The following is a 19,014-nucleotide window of genomic DNA, read 5'->3' as shown; positions in this document are numbered from 1 at the left end:
TTCGAAAAGTCTGCAAAGAAGGAGCCTGTAAATCTAGTATGAGGACAAACCCCCTCCAAAGCATGGTATGTTTATTGGAAAAAACCTGTGAATCTAAGTCTCAACTGTCAGATCGGATCATTGACTCTCAATAGCACGTTAGTTTAAGTCTACCTTTCCTGTGTAGAAACAGCAGAGGCAACACAAAAGCGGACGGCAAGTGGAGCAAGTGGGCAATTGAAATTGAAGAACACGCATTAGATACATTTCCTAAAAAACATGTAATAAAATACATGGTTAAAGACAGAAGAACAAATCCCGATATTATTGTAATCGTCTGAAAAGCTCTCTTTCGAGAGGGGTCGGCCTTTTCTGTGCGCCTTCTCATTTCCCCTGGTGGAGGGCGAAGGAGAGCCCAGAGAACAGACAAACTGCAGTATAAAATGATGAAGAAGGAGAAAACAATGAAGTAAACGAACTTTATAAAGTATATATGTGGATACCAAGGGGCGTCACTACTTGACAAGACGCACACGAGCCAAACACAACCAGTGGCAACGTTTCTGATCTTGACCCCGCTGGCATTTCTCAGTCCATGGTAGGTGACTGGGTGAACCACGGCGATGTAGCGCTCCACGCAGGTCAGAATGTGAAGGGATATTTCCCCGTATATAACAGGGGAACTCAACGTGTATCCAACAATGGACAGTTTTACAGCATCCATGTACAAACCACATGAGTAGAAAATATATCCCAGAAAGCCGATGAGCTCAATGACAAGCTGGTGGTAGGTGAAGACGTCAGAGTGACTTGCTGAAGCAAAGGACTGATGCTGCTGCCAATGTTGACGAGCATGATGGAGGATGAAGATGGAGAGAGGAAGGAGGAATAATGTTTTGAAGAATACAATGGCTATCTGGATGTGTCTATTAATGTTAGTCGTACAGTGCAGGGGGATTTGAATGTCCTCGAGCGTGTCGTTTGCAGTCATTGTAGATCTAGAAGAAAAAAAAAAAAAAAAAGAATTGTTGATTTTTAATTAAGTACAAAAATATATAGACTTAGTTTGGAAATGAGTAGGAAAGGGAATTAATAAGTTAAACTTTAATTGCTTGGAATAATTTTCTTTGGTAATAAAAAAGGAATAAATTATGTTGTTTTTACTTATACAGTTAAAACTACCACTAAAGTTCTACTACAACTTAAATAATGACAGAGTGAACTTACCTTTATCTCTCCAGTATCTCCAAACCCAGTAAATCGCTGCTGGCAGAGAACACTTCTCAGTGGCTTGCAGGCAATATAGAAAGATTATAATGACATTTTTGAATTTGCATGGTAAACAAAAAAATCAGCACACTCAGTAAAGACATTTGACTCTGGATTGAATAAAGAAATGTTATATTTATAAGACCTGTTATTTAAAAGTAAAAAAAAAACAACTATTAGAAATGTGAAGATAAGTTACAAGGTGCCTAAAAAAACATATTATTATTATACTTTATTATTACTACAAATAACAGTGGTTATGAGAGTGAAGTCCATTGTGACGTAATAACGGCTTCACTCTTCCTCCATACCCTGCTTTGTTTATACAACAAGTTCCTTGGAGGTGGAGACTTCCGGGATTGATGACGCACGGTGACGAACATCGTTACTTGACCAATCACAGCACAGTGGGTTAAACTAGATTTAATCTCCAGAAAAAAAAACTGTTTTGAGTGGGTGAGGCTTAAGCGTATAGTCAAAAACGTGTCTATTTCAAAGTAGTAACTGGCACTTAGTTACCCTTGTCCTTATCTTTGTCCAAAAAGAGACACCAAAAAATATCCAAATACTTCATGTAATGTCCCTCTTTTGTTGAAGACAAATTATCAATTTCTCAGCTACTGTTTATAGTCTTTCCTTATTCAAACTCATTGCAAGATTTACTGATGGCCTAGCAGCTTCTGCTAAAACAAGCTTATACTATAGACATGTTTAATTCTTTTGATCATATGTATCTATAAACCGGGTCATTCACTGTAGAGAAACACTACTTGGACTAAATGTTTTTTTCTTTGATTTGCATGCTGCGTCAAGTTTTTTTAATAAATAGAGCTAGAGGGCAAACAAATTTATTTAACTTTTGAGGTTACATTTGAATGCATTAAATGCATTGTTAAAATTACCATTGCAAATATGACTGAGAAGATTTTGACTGCCAGACAGATAGCACCTATATACATGGTTTTAAAACACATGGAATTCAAGAATATGGGACCGTCAAAAGAAATTGACACCTTTCAGGGAAAATGTAAATATTATTGTTTATTTATGGAAGTGAATGGGATGCTGTATATAGTGTATGTTGACAGCATGTTTCAATGCTGAACGGTATATTCTTCCACAACACGGCGACAAATATGGAAAATAAGAATAACAGAGAAGAGACCAATTTAAAACATAGTTTTATGTTAGTGTTTTTATGTTATTATAACAGCAAATTAACATACAATGTAAGAACTTGACTTAACTGTTTGGAGATTAAATAAACATTTTGAAAGGTTGAAAAAAGTTTGACAAACCATAATATTTGATCAGAGTTATGAACGTGTACAAGAACATGGTAAGGTCACACATGAGTCGATTTCCTCAGTACTGAAAAACTAGAAAACACTTACTTTGGATTTTACATATAACAGGAACTCTACCTGCTCTCATAAGATAAAGCATTGGCAACAGCAAAGAGCACGGCATGTTGCACCACATGATACTTAACGTAAGGATACACTTTATATTCTTCAAATAGTGATCAAAAAATGATATTATGATACATACAGTGTAGCCTGTTAACCAAACGAACAAGGTGAAGAAAGTGGCCACTATCATTCGTAACGCTCTCTTCCGTGACCGGCTCATCTTGTCATTGGCTTTACCTGGTTGGGGGTTGGCGAGAACACGGTAGACGGACGTGGTACAAAACAAGATGAATGATAGAGAGGCAAAAAGAAGAGGCAACATTGCCCACGCTGGTGGATTGTCTAGAAAAATAACATTGATGAGAGCAAATAAAATGCACATTGTCCAAACAAATCCAACAGTGATGTTTCTCATCTTTGACCCTCGAGCATTTCTTAGTCCTTGGTAGATGACGGGGTGAACAGCAGCCAAGTAGCGCTCCCCACAGGCTACGATGTTGAAAAAAATTTCTCCATATACAGAGAGAGAAGAACAAAATGCTCCAATCTTTAACATCAATATACTGAATTCAGATGTGAAGTACAGCATACAACCGTATCCGGAAGCAGACAGGATTTCCATGACAACCAGGTGGTACGTAAAGATCTCAAAGTGACTTGCTGTTGCAAAGGAGCACTGAGGTCGCCATTTCTTATAACCGGCAACTAGGACAAGGATGCAAAGAGGAAGAAGCAATATCGTTTTGCAAATGTAGAAGGAAAAGATGTTGTAATTAAACCCAGTGGTCGTGAAACAAGACCAATCAGATGAGATGTTGTTTGACGGTGACATGTCCTGGAAAAAAAATGAATAAGATAGGTTAAAAGACGGAATTTATAAAAACTCTAGAGGCTTGAGATGTATTCCTCCATTTCTATTCATTTACTCCACTGCCTCTTAGATGACATTTGGAATGATGCAGAATCTAATTCATTGGTATTTGGATAAAATACCAATAAATAATCAATGAATAGCGTAAGTATCAAAATAAATGTGGATTGATGAAGTCATCCACACGCAGATTACCACAAGTTAGTCACCGTCACTTACCTTGGTTATTTAAAAGGTTCTTATCTAGAAATTAAATGAGCCAATGGATAAAACCATTGCGTTAGTACCTACCTCGAGTACTTGTAGCTTTTGAAGTGTCACAAAACTTCTTCACTCAAACACAAGTTTTGTCTACAGTGTCCCAAACTGAATCTGATATATCATGTCTTGCAATTTGCACATTAAAACTTTTGCACGAAAGTTCTACTACAACTTAAATAATGACAGAGTGAACTTACCTTTATCTCTCCAGTATCTCCAAACCCAGTAAATCGCTGCTGGCAGAGAACACTTCTCAGTGGCTTGCAGGCAATATAGAAAGATTATAATGACATTTTTGAATTTGCATGCAGTGGCAGCAACTATGGTAAACAAAAAAATCAGCACACTCGGTAAAGACATTTGACTCTGGATTGAATAAAGAAATGTTATATTTATAAGACCTGTTATTTAAAAGTAAAAAAAAACCAACTATTAGAAATGTGAAGATAAGTTACAAGGTGCCTAAAAAAACATATTATTATTATACTTTATTATTACTACAAATAACAGTGGTTATGAGAGCGAAGTCCATTGTAACGTAATAACGGCTTCACTCCTCCTCCATACCCTGCTTTGTTTATACAATGAGTCCCTTGGAGGTGGAGACTTCCGGGATTGATGACGCACGGTGACGAACATCGTTACTTGACCAATCACAGCACAGTGGGTGTGGTTATGTTAAACTAGATTTAATCTCCAGAAAAAAAAAAGTTTTGAGTGGGTGAGGCTTAAGCGTATAGTCAAAAACGTGTCTATTTCAAAGTAGTAACTGGCACTTAGTTACCCTTGTCCTTATCTTTGTCCAAAAAGAGACACTTAAAAATATCCAAATACTTCATGTAATGTCCCTCTTTTGTTGAAGACAAATTATCAATTTCTCAGCTACTGTTTATAGTCTTTCCTTATTCAAACTCATTGCAAGATTTACTGATGGCCTAGCAGCTTCTGCTAAAAACAAGCTTATACTATAGACATGTTTAATTATTTTGATCATATGTATCTATAAACCGGGTCATTCACTGTAGAGAAACGCTACTTGGACTAAATGTTTTTTTCTTTGATTTGCATGCTGCGTCAAGTTTTTTTAATAAATAGAGCTAGAGGGCAAACAAATTTATTCAACTTTTGAGGTTACATTTGAATGCATTAAATGCATTGTTAAAATTACCATTGCAAATATGACTGAGAGGATTTTGACTGCCAGACAGATAGCACCTATATACATGGTTTTAAAACACATGGAATTCAAGAATATGGGACCGTCAAAAGAAATTGACACCTTTCAGGGAAAGTGTAAATATTATTGTTTATTTATGGAAGTGAATGGGATGCTGTATATAGTGTATGTTGACAGCATGTTTCAATGCTGAACGGTATATTCTTCCACAACACGGTGACAAATATGGAAAATAAGAATAACAGAGAAGAGACCAATTTAAAACATAGTTTTATGTTAGTGTTTTTATGTTATTATAACAGCAAATTAACATACAATGTAAGAACTTGACTTAACTGTTTGGAGATTAAATAAACATTTTGAAAGGTTGAAAAAAATTTGACAAACCATAATATTTGATCAGAGTTATGAACGTGTACAAGAACATGGTAAGGTCACACATGAGTCGATTTCCGAAGTACTGAAAAACTAGAAAACACTTACTTTGGATTTTGACATATAACAGGAACTCTACCTGCTCTCATAAGATAAAGCATTGGCAACAGCAAAGAGCACGGCATGTTGCACCACATGATACTTAACGTAAGGATACACTTTATAATCTTCAAATAGTGATCAAAAAATGATATTATGATACATACAGTGTAGCCTGTTAACCAAACGAACAAGGTGAAGAAAGTGGCCACTATCATTCGTAACGCTCTCTTCCGTGACCGGCTCATCTTGTCATTGGCTTTACCTGGTTGGGGGTTGGCGAGAACACGGTAGACGGACGTGGTACAAAACAAGATGAATGATAGAGAGGCAAAAAGAAGAGGCAACATTGCCCACGCTGGTGGATTGTCTAGAAAAATAACATTGATGAGAGCAAATAAAATGCACATTGTCCAAACAAATCCAACAGTGATGTTTCTCATCTTTGACCCTCGAGCATTTCTTAGTCCTTGGTAGATGACGGGGTGAACAGCAGCCAAGTAGCGCTCCCCACAGGCTACGATGTTGAAAAAAATTTCTCCATATACAGAGAGAGAAGAACAAAATGCTCCAATCTTTAACATCAATATACTGAATTCAGATGTGAAGTACAGCATACAACCGTATCCGGAAGCAGACAGGATTTCCATGACAACCAGGTGGTACGTAAAGATCTCAAAGTGACTTGCTGTTGCAAAGGAGCACTGAGGTCGCCATTTCTTATAACCGGCAACTAGGACAAGGATGCAAAGAGGAAGAAGCAATATCGTTTTGCAAATGTAGAAGGAAAAGATGTTGTAATTAAACCCAGTGGTCGTGAAACAAGACCAATCAGATGAGATGTTGTTTGACGGTGACATGTCCTGGAAAAAAAATGAATAAGATAGGTTAAAAGACGGAATTTATAAAAACTCTAGAGGCTTGAGATGTATTCCTCCATTTCTATTCATTTACTCCACTGCCTCGAAGATGACATTTGGAATGATGCAGAATCTCATTCATTGGTATTTGGATAAAATACCAATAAATAATCAATGAATAGCGTAAGTATCAAAATAAATGTGGATTGATGAAGTCATCCACACGCAGATTACCACAAGTTAGTCACCGTCACTTACCTTGGTTATTTAAAAGGTTCTTATCTAGAAATTAAATGAGCCAATGGATAAAACCATTGCGCTAGTACCTACCTCGAGTACTTGTAGCTTTTGAAGTGTCACAAAACTTCTTCACTCAAACACAAGTTTTGTCTACAGTGTCCCAAACTGAATCTGATATATCATGTCTTGCAATTTGCACATTAAAACTTTTGCACGAAAGTTCTACTACAACTTAAATAATGACAGAGTGAACTTACCTTTATCTCTCCAGTATCTCCAAACCCAGTAAATCGCTGCTGGCAGAGAACACTTCTCAGTGGCTTGCAGGCAATATAGAAAGATTATAATGACATTTTTGAATTTGCATGCAGTGGCAGCAACTATGGTAAACAAAAAAATCAGCACACTCGGTAAAGACATTTGACTCTGGATTGAATAAAGAAATGTTATATTTATAAGACCTGTTATTTAAAAGTAAAAAAAAAACAACTATTAGAAATGTGAAGATAAGTTACAAGGTGCCTAAAAAAACACATTATTATTATACTTTATTATTACTACAAATAACAGTGGTTATGAGAGCGAAGTCCATTGTAACGTAATAACGGCTTCACTCCTCCTCCATACCCTGCTTTGTTTATACAATGAGTCCCTTGGAGGTGGAGACTTCCGGGATTGATGACGCACGGTGACGAACATCGTTACTTGACCAATCACAGCACAGTGGGTGTGGTTATGTTAAACTAGATTTAATCTCCAGAAAAAAAAATGTTTTGAGTGGGTGAGGCTTAAGCGTATAGTCAAAAACGTGTCTATTTCAAAGTAGTAACTGGCACTTAGTTACCCTTGTCCTTATCTTTGTCCAAAAAGAGACACTTAAAAATATCCAAATACTTCATGTAATGTCCCTCTTTTGTTGAAGACAAATTATCAATTTCTCAGCTACTGTTTATAGTCTTTCCTTATTCAAACTCATTGCAAGATTTACTGATGGCCTAGCAGCTTCTGCTAAAAACAAGCTTATACTATAGACATGTTTAATTCTTTTGATAATATGTATCTATAAACCGGGTCATTCACTGTAGAGAAATACTACTTGGACTAAATGTTTTTTTCTTTGATTTGCATGCTGCGTCAAGTTTTTTTAATAAATAGAGCTAGAGGGCAAACAAATTTATTCAACTTTTGAGGTTACATTTGAATGCATTAAATGCATTGTTAAAATGACCATTGCAAATATGACTGAGAAGATTTTGACTGCCAGACAGATAGCACCAATATACATGGTTTTAAAACACATGGAATTCAAGAATATGGGACCGTCAAAAGAAATTGACAACTTTCAGGGAAAGTGTAAATATTATTGTTTATTTATGGAAGTGAATGGGATGCTGTATATAGTGTATGTTGACAGCATGTTTCAATGCTGAACGGTATATTCTTCCACAACACGGCGACAAATATGGAAAATAAGAATAACAGAGAAGAGACCAATTTAAAACATAGTTTTATGTTAGTGTTTTTATGTTATTATAACAGCAAATTAACATACAATGTAAGAACTTGACTTAACTGTTTGGAGATTAAATAAACATTTTGAAAGGTTGAAACAAGTTTGACAAAACATAATATTTGATTAGAGTTATGAACGTGTACAAGAACATGGTAAAGGTCACACATGAGTCGATTTCCTCAGTACTGAAAAACCAGAAAACACTTACTTTGGATTTCGACATATAACAGGAACTCTACCTGCTCTCATAAGATAAAGCATTGGCAACAGCAAAGAGCACGGCATGTTGCACCACATTAAAGTATACGTAAGGATGCACTTTATATTCTTCAAATAGTGATCAAAAAATGATATTATAATACATACAGTGTAGCCTGTTAACCAAACGAACAAGGTGAAGAAAGTGGCCACTATCATTCGTAACGCTCTCTTCCGTGACCGGCTCATCTTGTCATTGGCTTTACCTGGTTGGGGGTTGGCGAGAACACGGTAGACGGACGTGGTACAAAACAAGATGAATGATAGAGAGGAAAAAAGAAGAGGCAACATTGCCCACGCTGGTGGATTTTCTGGAAAAATAACATTGATGAGAGCAAATAAAATGCACATTGTCCAAACAAATCCAACAGTGATGTTTCTCATCTTTGACCCTCGAGCATTTCTTAGTCCTTGGTAGATGACGGGGTGAACAGCAGCCAAGTAGCGCTCTCCACAGGCTACGATGTTGAAAAAAATTTCTCCATATACAGAGAGAGAAGAACAAAATGCTCCAATCTTTAACATCAATATACTGAATTCGTATGCGAAGTACAGCATACAACCGTATCCGGAAGCAGACAGGATTTCCATGACAACCAGGTGGTACGTAAAGATCTCAAAGTGACTTGCTGTTGCAAAGGAGCACTGAGGTCGCCATTTCTTATAACCGGCAACTAGGACAAGGATGCAAAGAGGAAGAAGCAATATCGTTTTGCAAATGTAGAAGGAAAAGATGTTGTATTCATACCCAGTGGTCGTGAAACAAGACCAATTAGATGAGAGGTTGTTTGAGGGTGACATGTCCTGGAAAAAAAATGAATAAGATAGGTTAAAAGACGGAAATTATAAAAACTCTAGAGGCTTGAGATGTATTCCTCCATTTCTAACATGCAATGTCTATTAATTTACTCCACTGTCTCTTAGATGACATTTGGAATGATGCAGAATCTAATTCATTGGTATTTGGATAAAATACCAATAAATAATCAATGAATAGCATAAGTATCAAAATAAATGTGGATTGATGAAGTCATCCACACGCAGATTACCACAAGTTAGTCACCGTCACTTACCTTGGTTATTTAAAAGGTTATTTTCTAGAAATTAAATGAGCCAATGGATAAAACCATTGCACTAGTACCTACCTCGAGTAGTTGTAGCTTTTGAAGTGTCACAAAACTTCACTCAAACACAAGTTTTGTCTACAGTGTCCCAAACTGAATCTGATATATCATGTCTTGCAATTTGCATGATTTGCAAAAGCTATTTGTCTGAATGAGGCGATTAATCACTAGTCGAGGTGTTAGGAACAACATAGGAAAATAAGGCAAAACGTATTTTCAAATTGAAAATAATTTGAAATTGTTATTTTAGACAATTGTTGTTTTAATCCACTCAAAATGACCCAACATGAACAATTCATTCATTCATTAAAAGTGATTTAAATATATAATTCAATATGTCAACACATACTCTTACCTTAGATGGTGATGCATGGTAACCTGCACCATAGTTCGGTAAAAAAAATATTCTGTCTGCTACAGTTGGAAAGTTTGACATGTAGAATGATAACTATCTGTGAAATATAGTTCCTACTTCCCCCCTAAACATTTATATTAATATACTATATAGATCAGTAAATAAAATCACATTTTTTTAATAAAAAAGTAAGAAATAAGAGGCACATCTTTAACAATTCAATTCATTATAAATAACTTAATAGCAATAAAAAGTTACTGTAAAGAGTGTTATTCACATTAACAATAACTTTAAATTGACTCTCAACATTGAGTGTTTGAAAAAATGTTAAGAATAATTTAAAACAACAGGTGGTGTTAACACTATTCAATCAATTGCAGCAGTGGCTTGAAACGTGAATTTTTATGTATAAGAATAGATGATTCAATTAAAGCTAAAGTTTCTAAAATGATTTCCGTGATCCAAACTTCCATGATGATGTCTCATTTGGGCTCTTGCATAAAACACTGGTGTTGAAAAGTCATTTTCATATAAACAAAATTTATTCAAATCCTGCAATGAATCAGCTTATTTCTAATAAACGGGTTTGAAGACCAAGGGAAATAGTCCTCATTATAAATTAAAACCATGGCAGAAACTAAACCTTGACATCTTTAAAAACAAAAATAGAAGTTACGTGTGCATTACGTGCTTAACTTAAGTAGATCTCAACTTGTATTGTTTTCATTGCACATTCAAAACCCCCTGGCAACTCATAGAGATTGGAGCATTGATATCGGTGTTGGTCATTAATCTAGATTGTTGTAGTTTTGCTGTTTTCTGTGTTTCCTGCTGTCACCAGATGAGGGCACTGCCAATGAGAGGAAGTAAACTTCACTCACAAGAAGGACATAGATGTTCACAATCAAGTATTAAGACACTGTGCATTAAACAGTGGATAAGTAACATCCGACCTAAACTGTTTTAAAATATTTTTGATGCTCCCAGAGATGAAGAAAAAACAACCAATTCCTTTCAGCAGGATGATCAATGACTTGATGGAGTAAATATCCAACTGACTGAACCTATGACTGCAGCAAGAGATTTTTTAACAAAGGTATGTGGAGATGAGGAGAGAAAAGGGAAGTGAGGGCAGACGCATGAAGAAAGGAGTCTTTACATGTCTGTGTAAGCAGCTCGCAGCACTTTCACGTAATTTAGGACATATGGATGTTATTAGGACGACTGTGTGCAACAGTACATGCAGGCTTGTATCAATGCTTCTGTGGCTACAAAAGGAAAGACGTTCTGACTCAACAGCATTTGTCGCTGTTGCGTCTGTGAATGTGGAATGTCCCACATTGACACTGCGAAGAACAAGCCGTCCAAATACAGCATCTATTCACAGACAAAGTGAGTTAATGTATGTGAGTGTCTTTGACCTGTAGTTACCTTTGGCTCACACCTCACTGCACCCCCCCCCCCCCCCCCCCCCACACACACACACACACACACACACACACACACACACACACACACACACACACACACACACACACACACACACACTTGCCGACTCTACATGAGCTCACTCAAAGTGAATCAACCGACAACTGTGTGTGATTTGAAGAGAACCTGACAATAAAATCGACTGCAATGAAGCGTATTGCAACACAGTTACAGGACAAGTTTGTGACCGACGACCACGGCAGGTGTTTTGCTGTCATCTTTGATGACATTTGGATAGAAATCCCAAGTTCTTTGGGATCTTTTCTATTTGACAGCTCCTTGGAAGCCATTCCCATGCAAATAAACCATCTTTATAAAAGGTTTGAATTTCTAATTGGCATGGCCATTTCTTCTGAGTTGAGGGTTACAAGATCAGAAGATATAAAAAGAATACATGAAAATCATAACTGCCAACATTATTCAACTGTATTGTATCGTCTACAGCCATAGCAACATGGTTTGGACCATCAATTGAAAGCACTGGGTGCAAAAGTGCTGCTCCAGTCCAACACCAATAAGTGGTCTCCAAAATATACTGCACAGTAGAAGAACAGAGACCAATAAAACGGAAGGTTCATTTCATTTCCCTCCCGAAATAGCTCACAAAAGAAGTCGTGGCAGCTTTGTGTTCTTCCTCGAGACTGTTTTGAGGTCAGATCGTGTGCCTTATCCCCTGTGGTCAGGGTTGGAGAGCAGGTCATGTAAGCTGATCTGTGACCAGCGGCCCCGGGGTGCGGCGGCAGAGGAAATGTTGTGCTGCTAACGTCTTAAAGCGCTCTGTGATCTCCTCTGACCCCTCCCACTCAGATATATACACTTAGACGTAATTCACACTAGCACACTTCCACACACATGCACACACACACACAGCAGACAATTGCTCATTCATACTGGGGCTACCAGGGGAAGGAATAGAGGTTTGGGGAAAGAAAAAAGACAGCAATGAAGGAGAAGGAAAATGAGGGGAAAATGAGCGAACAAAATAAGAGTGCCCGACTGATCATTTGGTTGCAAAAACATCAACCTCAGGAACTACATGAACCCTAATGTTCCTGCTTCCTAGCCTTCATTCTCCCTCACCAACAGCCCTTTAGATTTATATGGTGGATTTAAACTATAAGGAAAAAAAGGAATTGAAAACATACAACAGCAATGCAAGTTTTGTTTTTAAATTCAGACAACTGATAGCCACTGCATATATTTTGTGATATTTTAACCCATTTAAGAAACATTTCAAACAGTCAGTAGAGACTCAAACACCCTCCCCTCCTCCCTCTGTCAGGCTAAACTTGCTGACTAAGGTGAATCAGCTGTACAACATGTTATAAGTATAGAAATGTGTTGTTGTTTAAGAGTTACAATTACATAATTTAGTTGGTTTTTGATTAAAGTGAGAGGAAAAATGTATTTTAGGTCTTCCATGTTCGATTTTTGATCCTTGTACAACGGAAAAGAACTGGTGGTGTGTTGGGACAATGGCAATTAAATTCTTGACCATTTGCCTTACTGAACTGATTGTATGCCAATGAACTCCTTCTAGGAGGTATGAACTATCTGAATGCATCCTAGATACAGTCTTAACTTAAGCCATCACGTTTGTCTCCACAGGTGTTTGCAAAGGTGTTCAGCCATGAGGCCCTCGAGTCCTACCTCCCCAAAATCCAGCAGGTCATCCAGGACAGCCTCAGAGTGTGGAGTTCTAACCCAGAGCCCATTAACGTCTATAGGTAAGTTGGTCCAAAAGGGTGATGTGGAAGATCATCTTCAGTAGGTTGTGACCCAGTTGTGTTTTCACAGCGAGAGCCAAAGGTTGTCCTTCACAATGGCGGTGAGGGTCCTGCTGGGCTTCAGGGTGTCGGAGGAGGAGATGCGGCATCTGTTTTCAACATTTCAAGACTTTGTGAACAACCTCTTCAGCCTTCCCATTGACCTGCCATTTAGTGGTTACAGGAAGGTGAGTAAAATGATTTTTGGAAATCATAGCAGCATCAAGCTGCCACAGTGTTATATGTACTTTAGTCCAACTATTTCATATATTTAATCAATTAACTAACGTTGAACCTAAATATGTGTGCACTTTAATGTGCATATCGGTTTAGGTGCTTCGTCAAATGTTTAACTTGTGTTCTGTGTAATTGAAGGGTATCCGAGCACGAGACACTTTGCAGAAGAGCATAGAAAAAGCCATCAGGGAAAAGCCCCTGAGCACTCATGGGAAGGACTACAGTGATGCTCTGGACGTTCTGCTGGAGAGCGCCAAAGAGAACGGCACAGAGCTGACCATGCAAGAACTCAAGGTAACACACCCGACGGGGGGCTTTTTATATTTGTGCAGACATAAATGACAACAAGCTCGGGGCTAATTATATGTAATATTAAACTTTATCTGGAAGTTAACAAACCTTCATGTCGTTTCTGTGTGAAAGCAGAGTAGTACAACCACTCACACATGGACACACTCAATGTTTACCTATTAAAGTAATCCTGAGGAATTCTGTGGAAACTCAAGTCTCTCTGCTTCCCTCTCACTCCTGTGGTTTCTGGGTTAAGTCCAGGGCCAAAAATAAGTCAACACTCCCCCTGCTAGGGGTCTGAATGAGGCCTCCTATACATACACACACATATGAATACACAAAAATTGAACTGGGGAGCCCCTGTCACAGAGGCCCTGGGCCAAGCACTCTCCTGCAGGTTTCTGACGCACGCATAAATATATAATGCTCGCTCAGGTAGGTGGAGGCCAAGATGTGTTTGGCCACAGATGATGGCAGATGTGAGGTCTAACCCACCTCTGTGTTATTTATTCCACTATCCTAATATCAACCTTTGTGCTACATACATACGGCTACGATTGCAAATGGGAATCAGATGGTTAAAGCCACGAGTTGTCAGGAATGCATTACTAAATATCTGTTTTATCGACTGATAAATGCTTTAGGCATAGTTTGAATGAAAGGGTGTGGGTTCAAGGACCGTATGCAGATATGATCCCATAAACACTGTTTAAAAGTCAGTGGTTAAATCTTCATGCCTGGGACTCTGGTGAAGTAGTATGGGCTTTAATGTTGCCTCTCATATATGTCACACAGGAATCAACAATTGAACTCATCTTTGCATCTTTTGCGACGACCGCGAGTGCGAGCACCTCCCTCATCATGCAGCTCCTGCGGCACCCTAACGTTCTGGAGCGCCTGCGCGAGGAGCTGAGAGCCAAGGGTCTCCTCCAAAACGGGTGTCTTTGCCCTGAAGGAGAGCTACGACTGGATACCATCGTGAGCCTCAAGTACCTGGACTGTGTCATCAAGGAGGTGTTGAGACTCTTCACCCCAGTCTCAGGGGCCTACCGGACCGCCATGCAGACCTTTGAACTTGATGTAAGTGACCAATGATAACTTCTCATTGTGCCACAGATAAAGATGGATGTATATCAATATTGAAACCTTTGTTGTATAATGGAAAAACAATTGGACAAAGGGCTAACACTTTTTTTTACAGTTAAGTTTTCAAAATGTATACATACCAACTTACAGAAGTTTGAATTTTAACCATCAGACCATACAAACAAAGGAACAAACACATAAACCAACATAACGAGTAAAAGAAGGTACATGGAAAACAGGATATTCATGTTTTGTTATTTTTTCAGGGTGTTCAGATTCCCAAGGGCTGGAGTGTGATGTACAGTATTCGGGACACCCATGACACATCGTCCGTCTTCAAAGATGTGGATGCCTTCGATCCTGACCGTTTCAGCCAGGAGCGGGGGGAAGACAAAGAAGGACGCTTCAACTATTTGCCCTTTGGTGGAGGTGTGCGTTCCTGTCTGGGCAAGCAGCTAGCAACCCTTTTTCTGCGTATCCTGGCAATCGAGTTGGCCAGCACCAGTCGCTTTGAGCTAGCGACTCGGCAATTTCCTCGCCTGATCACAGTACCTGTGGTCCACCCGGTTGATGGACTGAAGGTGAAGTTCTTTGGTCTGGACTCTAATCAAAACAAAATTATGGCCAAGACAGAAGAGCTGCTCGGCGCAACGGTCTGAGAAAGCTGAAGCTAAGACAAAGAAGGGCAAGTGATTACTCACATCTTTAGGGAAAGACTGAAGGAAGGAAACAAGGAACTAGTAACCTTTTCATCCCCACCTTCAATCTACCAAGTTGAAGATATCTCAAATACTCAACATTGAGGTTGAGGACTTATCTTCAATAGAGAAAAAGCTGCCAAAATGTCTGTAACTTTGCTCTATTCTGTGTATTTTTGAGAATTATTGAAACTAAATGTACAAAGGCTATGTAATATAGACAGGTTTAAAGATTGTGGGTTTGTGCACAAGATGAGGAAGTTTGCTTTTGGTAAAAACCAAAGGTATAGATAGACGGATGGTTGAATAAAACAGGGTATTGGGTGATATTTTAACACACTATTAATCAACCGTAAGAGATGGATTTTGTCATATGTTTTTCATTTTCTAGGCTTAAGCAGTCTCTGTGGGTCAAGAGAAGGACACACAGGACAACAACTCGAGATTGAGCGTTTGATGTTCAATATTTTAGAGTTAATAAGATCTTAAATATTTTTACGAAACTGGCAGAACTTACCATTGACCTTATTGACATCCTGTTTGTGATACCCAAGATAGCATGGTCCGGAAATACATCCAGTTTTAAACAGTTACCTTAATGTGATGGAAGAGTTCAATAATTATATTTAGGGGTTCATTTAGTTATTTATTGCTTTCCAAAACCTTTTTATAATGGATTTGATTAAAACCTAGCCCACTTACTACAAAACCAAATCAAAAGCACTGTTTGATGCCATTAATTGGTCAAATAAAATGATTCCTTGTGTTGCTCATCATGTGGCCCAAACTATAAAAAAGTAAATCCAATAAAACACATAAAAAAGGAAATAGTTATTAGAATGACTTTCCTCAACAAGGTTAATCTTCTGTCAGTCCTAAATCCATGGCTTATTACTTATTTATTTATTGAGCCTATTTCGTATTTATTTTAGTTTGTTTTTGTGAGAACCAGAAAATGATAAACATATGAACCTTATTGAAACAACTTGTTAAAATCCATCAGGAGATTGGGTTGTTCAAATATTGAAGGTTCAAATCTTATAAAGTGAAGCTAAGAGAAAACTATTGTACCAATACCACAGAAACTTATCCCACGATGTAGTGAACAAGGTTTGTCAAAGATGAAGAAGAAGAGATGCAGGGAAAGGTAAAGGGGTAGGAGGATACCTATGTAAATGCTGCTTGAGTGTTGCCTTGTCATTCTGTATATTTTTGTGCTGTCTAAAGTATTCTCTGTCCTTGGAGCAGCCTATTTTCCTCTATGAAGAAGGTGATGTTCTCTCTTGCTGCTTCTTAACAAAATAAACCAGAATGCATATCAGATAAATGGTTCAAACAACTTTATCAGCTGAAAGAGATTATCACTGAAGGCGATTGTACAGTTGGCATCCTGTAGTTCATTCCGCAAAGGTCGGGGAAATTGTACTCTTCTCATGTCTCGGTCTTTGGAAAGCTACTCCAGATACAAAAGGAGGACCATTAAGGACTCAGGAACAGGCAGAGACAAACTCAGACGTTTGTTTGGACACTGCTATCGTCCGGTCACATGGACTTTCTTGTGCTCGACATTGTCCTCTTATCCTAACAACAACACCACTGAGTCTCCGTGAACGATTTAAAGAGTTATATTTTTTGCTGCTTTTTCTTTGTATAGTGTCTCATTCAGAGTTCTAGATTACAACAATAGATCTAAATAGCAATATTTACATGGCTACGTTACAGGTATGTAATTTATATGGTAACAAATTATAAGTCAACAGTTTGTGAAAGAGAAAAAAAAGAGCATTAATTTGTATATTTCTCATTTCTTTTCAAGCCATGGGTAATATCAGCTATTCACACAAACTAGTAATCGAATAGTAATGTGTTGTTTTATTAATATTGTTGTTATAAGATATTTGAAATGATATTTTTTATTCTATTACAGATTTTGAGTTTTTAGTGTAAAAGAGGTGGTCTTTGGAAAATAATGGATGTACCTAGAATGTTATGTATTTCGTTAATATTGTAAACAGTGTTTAAATGTTAATATTGTTGATTTATTACTGTAATATTTTTTATTGGTTTTATTATTTAGACTCATTACTGCATTTTATTTGATATTAATTATGTAAAACACAAAGCACTTGCGAGGTATATCTATTTTTTAAGTGCCATGTGACTACACTTCCCTCTCCCCATCCCTCTGAAAGTGATGTCTGATGTCATTCTGTACATATTTGTATTTCTTTTTAAATATTTCATTTAGTTTAAATATGAATATCTTGTCGTTCCTTTCCTTTTTGGTATTGTCGATGTTCAATGTATACACATAATAAACTGTGCTGTCTGACTGGATCCTATCATGTCAATTATTTCTCTTCTATCGTAAAATAGATTAGAGTTCATTCCCCAAGGCTTTTCGGGGTCTTAAAACTCTTACACATCAGATGCCAAGACTTCTAATTAAATATGAAAGAGAAGAAGATATGAGAGAATTTTTTTTGAATGCAAGCAAGCGATTTAAGTCTGTCAATCTCTTTTTCCTTGATAGAATGCCAATTTTTTTTTCTAAACCGCTGTCTTGTCTGTGATGACAGATAATTAGTAAATAGAAAACTCTTCACATGGAGATAGAAAATGAGATGTTGAACCATTTCAAATCATACTTCCACTGATAATAGGTGAAGTTTGTGACCAGTCATAACCAATTTAATAATAGTGACTTGAGCTAAGTAGATAAGATTATTATTATACAACTATACACATTATTGTTGTAAACGGCAGTTATTAAAGAAGGGCAAAATTGCTGAACGTATACTCACTTTTATTTTGAAAGCATGTCAACCTAACTGTGCCTCTCCCTCACAGCAGCAGCTTGTCCTGCAGGTAGCAGTCGGCTTGATAAGACAGCAGTTGCTGAGTGGAAAACTTTGTTTATGGAAGGCGGAGAATAGAATAATAAAACAAAACAAAAAAGATAAATGAGGAGTGGGTTGGTGATAACTTCTTGTGCCTGAGATATCATCTATCGTTCCTTTTTTCAATGAGCTGAATCACCAAGAAACTAGCAGTTGCAAGCTTACGTTGGCTTTTCCTAAAGCTATTCTTTACAATTGAGGAAAACTATGAGGTGTGAAATGTAATAAATAATAATTTGAAATCTCTCCTGACTCACTCACATGTTTCAAATGTTGAAGTCTTTCTCTCCAAGATGCAGTAAGTCCCTCATCATGACCATATTTTGAACTTATTACTTTATAAAGTTCTCCCCCGTCTGAAATCACACCCTGCTTTGTTTATACAACAAGTCAGCTGGTGGTGGAGACTTCCGGGATTGATGATACACAGTGACAAACCTCGATGTTTGAGCAATCACATCAAAGTGGGATGATAAAGGTGAGTTGTTGTAAATATATCAATACATTTTGCACATCATTTCCAACTTTTTTTGTTCTTTACAAGTAAGATAGGAAGGTAAATATAATTGTCATTGAAGTCTACTCAACTATGCATGTATGGATCTACAAGGTTGCTCCAATGATTAGCTCTCATTTTAAGATATGCCTTTATTCTTCCCACGTTGGGGAAATTAAGTGGGGAAAAAGCAGTGTTTGCAGTGTAACTCAGCTCTAACGCTATGTGGCTCAACATTGTAGGAACCTGCACTCCATTA

At 37.5% G+C, this 19,014-nt stretch overlaps 2 protein-coding genes across 2 annotated transcripts in view; one reads left to right on the top strand and one right to left on the bottom strand.

Moving 5' to 3' along the window:
* cyp26b1 (cytochrome P450, family 26, subfamily b, polypeptide 1) overlaps window positions 1-17,696 on the top strand; it is a 44,918-nt gene extending 27,222 nt beyond the window's left edge. Inside the window, exons 3-7 of the mRNA XM_087789670.1 lie at window positions 12,890-13,008; window positions 13,079-13,235; window positions 13,423-13,578; window positions 14,371-14,655; window positions 14,928-17,696. Coding sequence (XP_087645796.1) covers window positions 12,890-13,008; window positions 13,079-13,235; window positions 13,423-13,578; window positions 14,371-14,655; window positions 14,928-15,320 — 1,110 coding nt within the window. The 3' untranslated portion in view covers window positions 15,321-17,696. The remainder of the gene's footprint in view (window positions 1-12,889; window positions 13,009-13,078; window positions 13,236-13,422; window positions 13,579-14,370; window positions 14,656-14,927) is intronic.
* LOC148082475 (uncharacterized) lies at window positions 128-970 on the bottom strand. Its single transcript, XM_087788333.1, has one exon. It carries the CDS (start codon window positions 968-970, stop codon window positions 128-130), a length of 843 nt encoding a protein of 280 aa, XP_087644459.1.
* Window positions 17,697-19,014: the final 1,318 nt, after the last annotated feature.

Source organism: Callionymus lyra, chromosome 4, assembly GCF_982586985.1.
Source record: "Callionymus lyra chromosome 4, fCalLyr1.hap1.1, whole genome shotgun sequence".
In the NCBI taxonomy this organism is placed as follows: Eukaryota; Metazoa; Chordata; class Actinopteri; order Syngnathiformes; family Callionymidae; genus Callionymus; species Callionymus lyra.
The sequence above is the reverse complement of the archived record's forward strand: the minus strand, read 5'-3'. Positions and strand labels throughout refer to the sequence as shown.

What these genes read in the sequence shown, in the direction of transcription:
- LOC148082475 (XM_087788333.1), bottom strand. Translation starts at nt 970, where the DNA reads ATGACTGCAAACGACACGCTCGAGGACATTCAAATCCCCCTGCACTGT.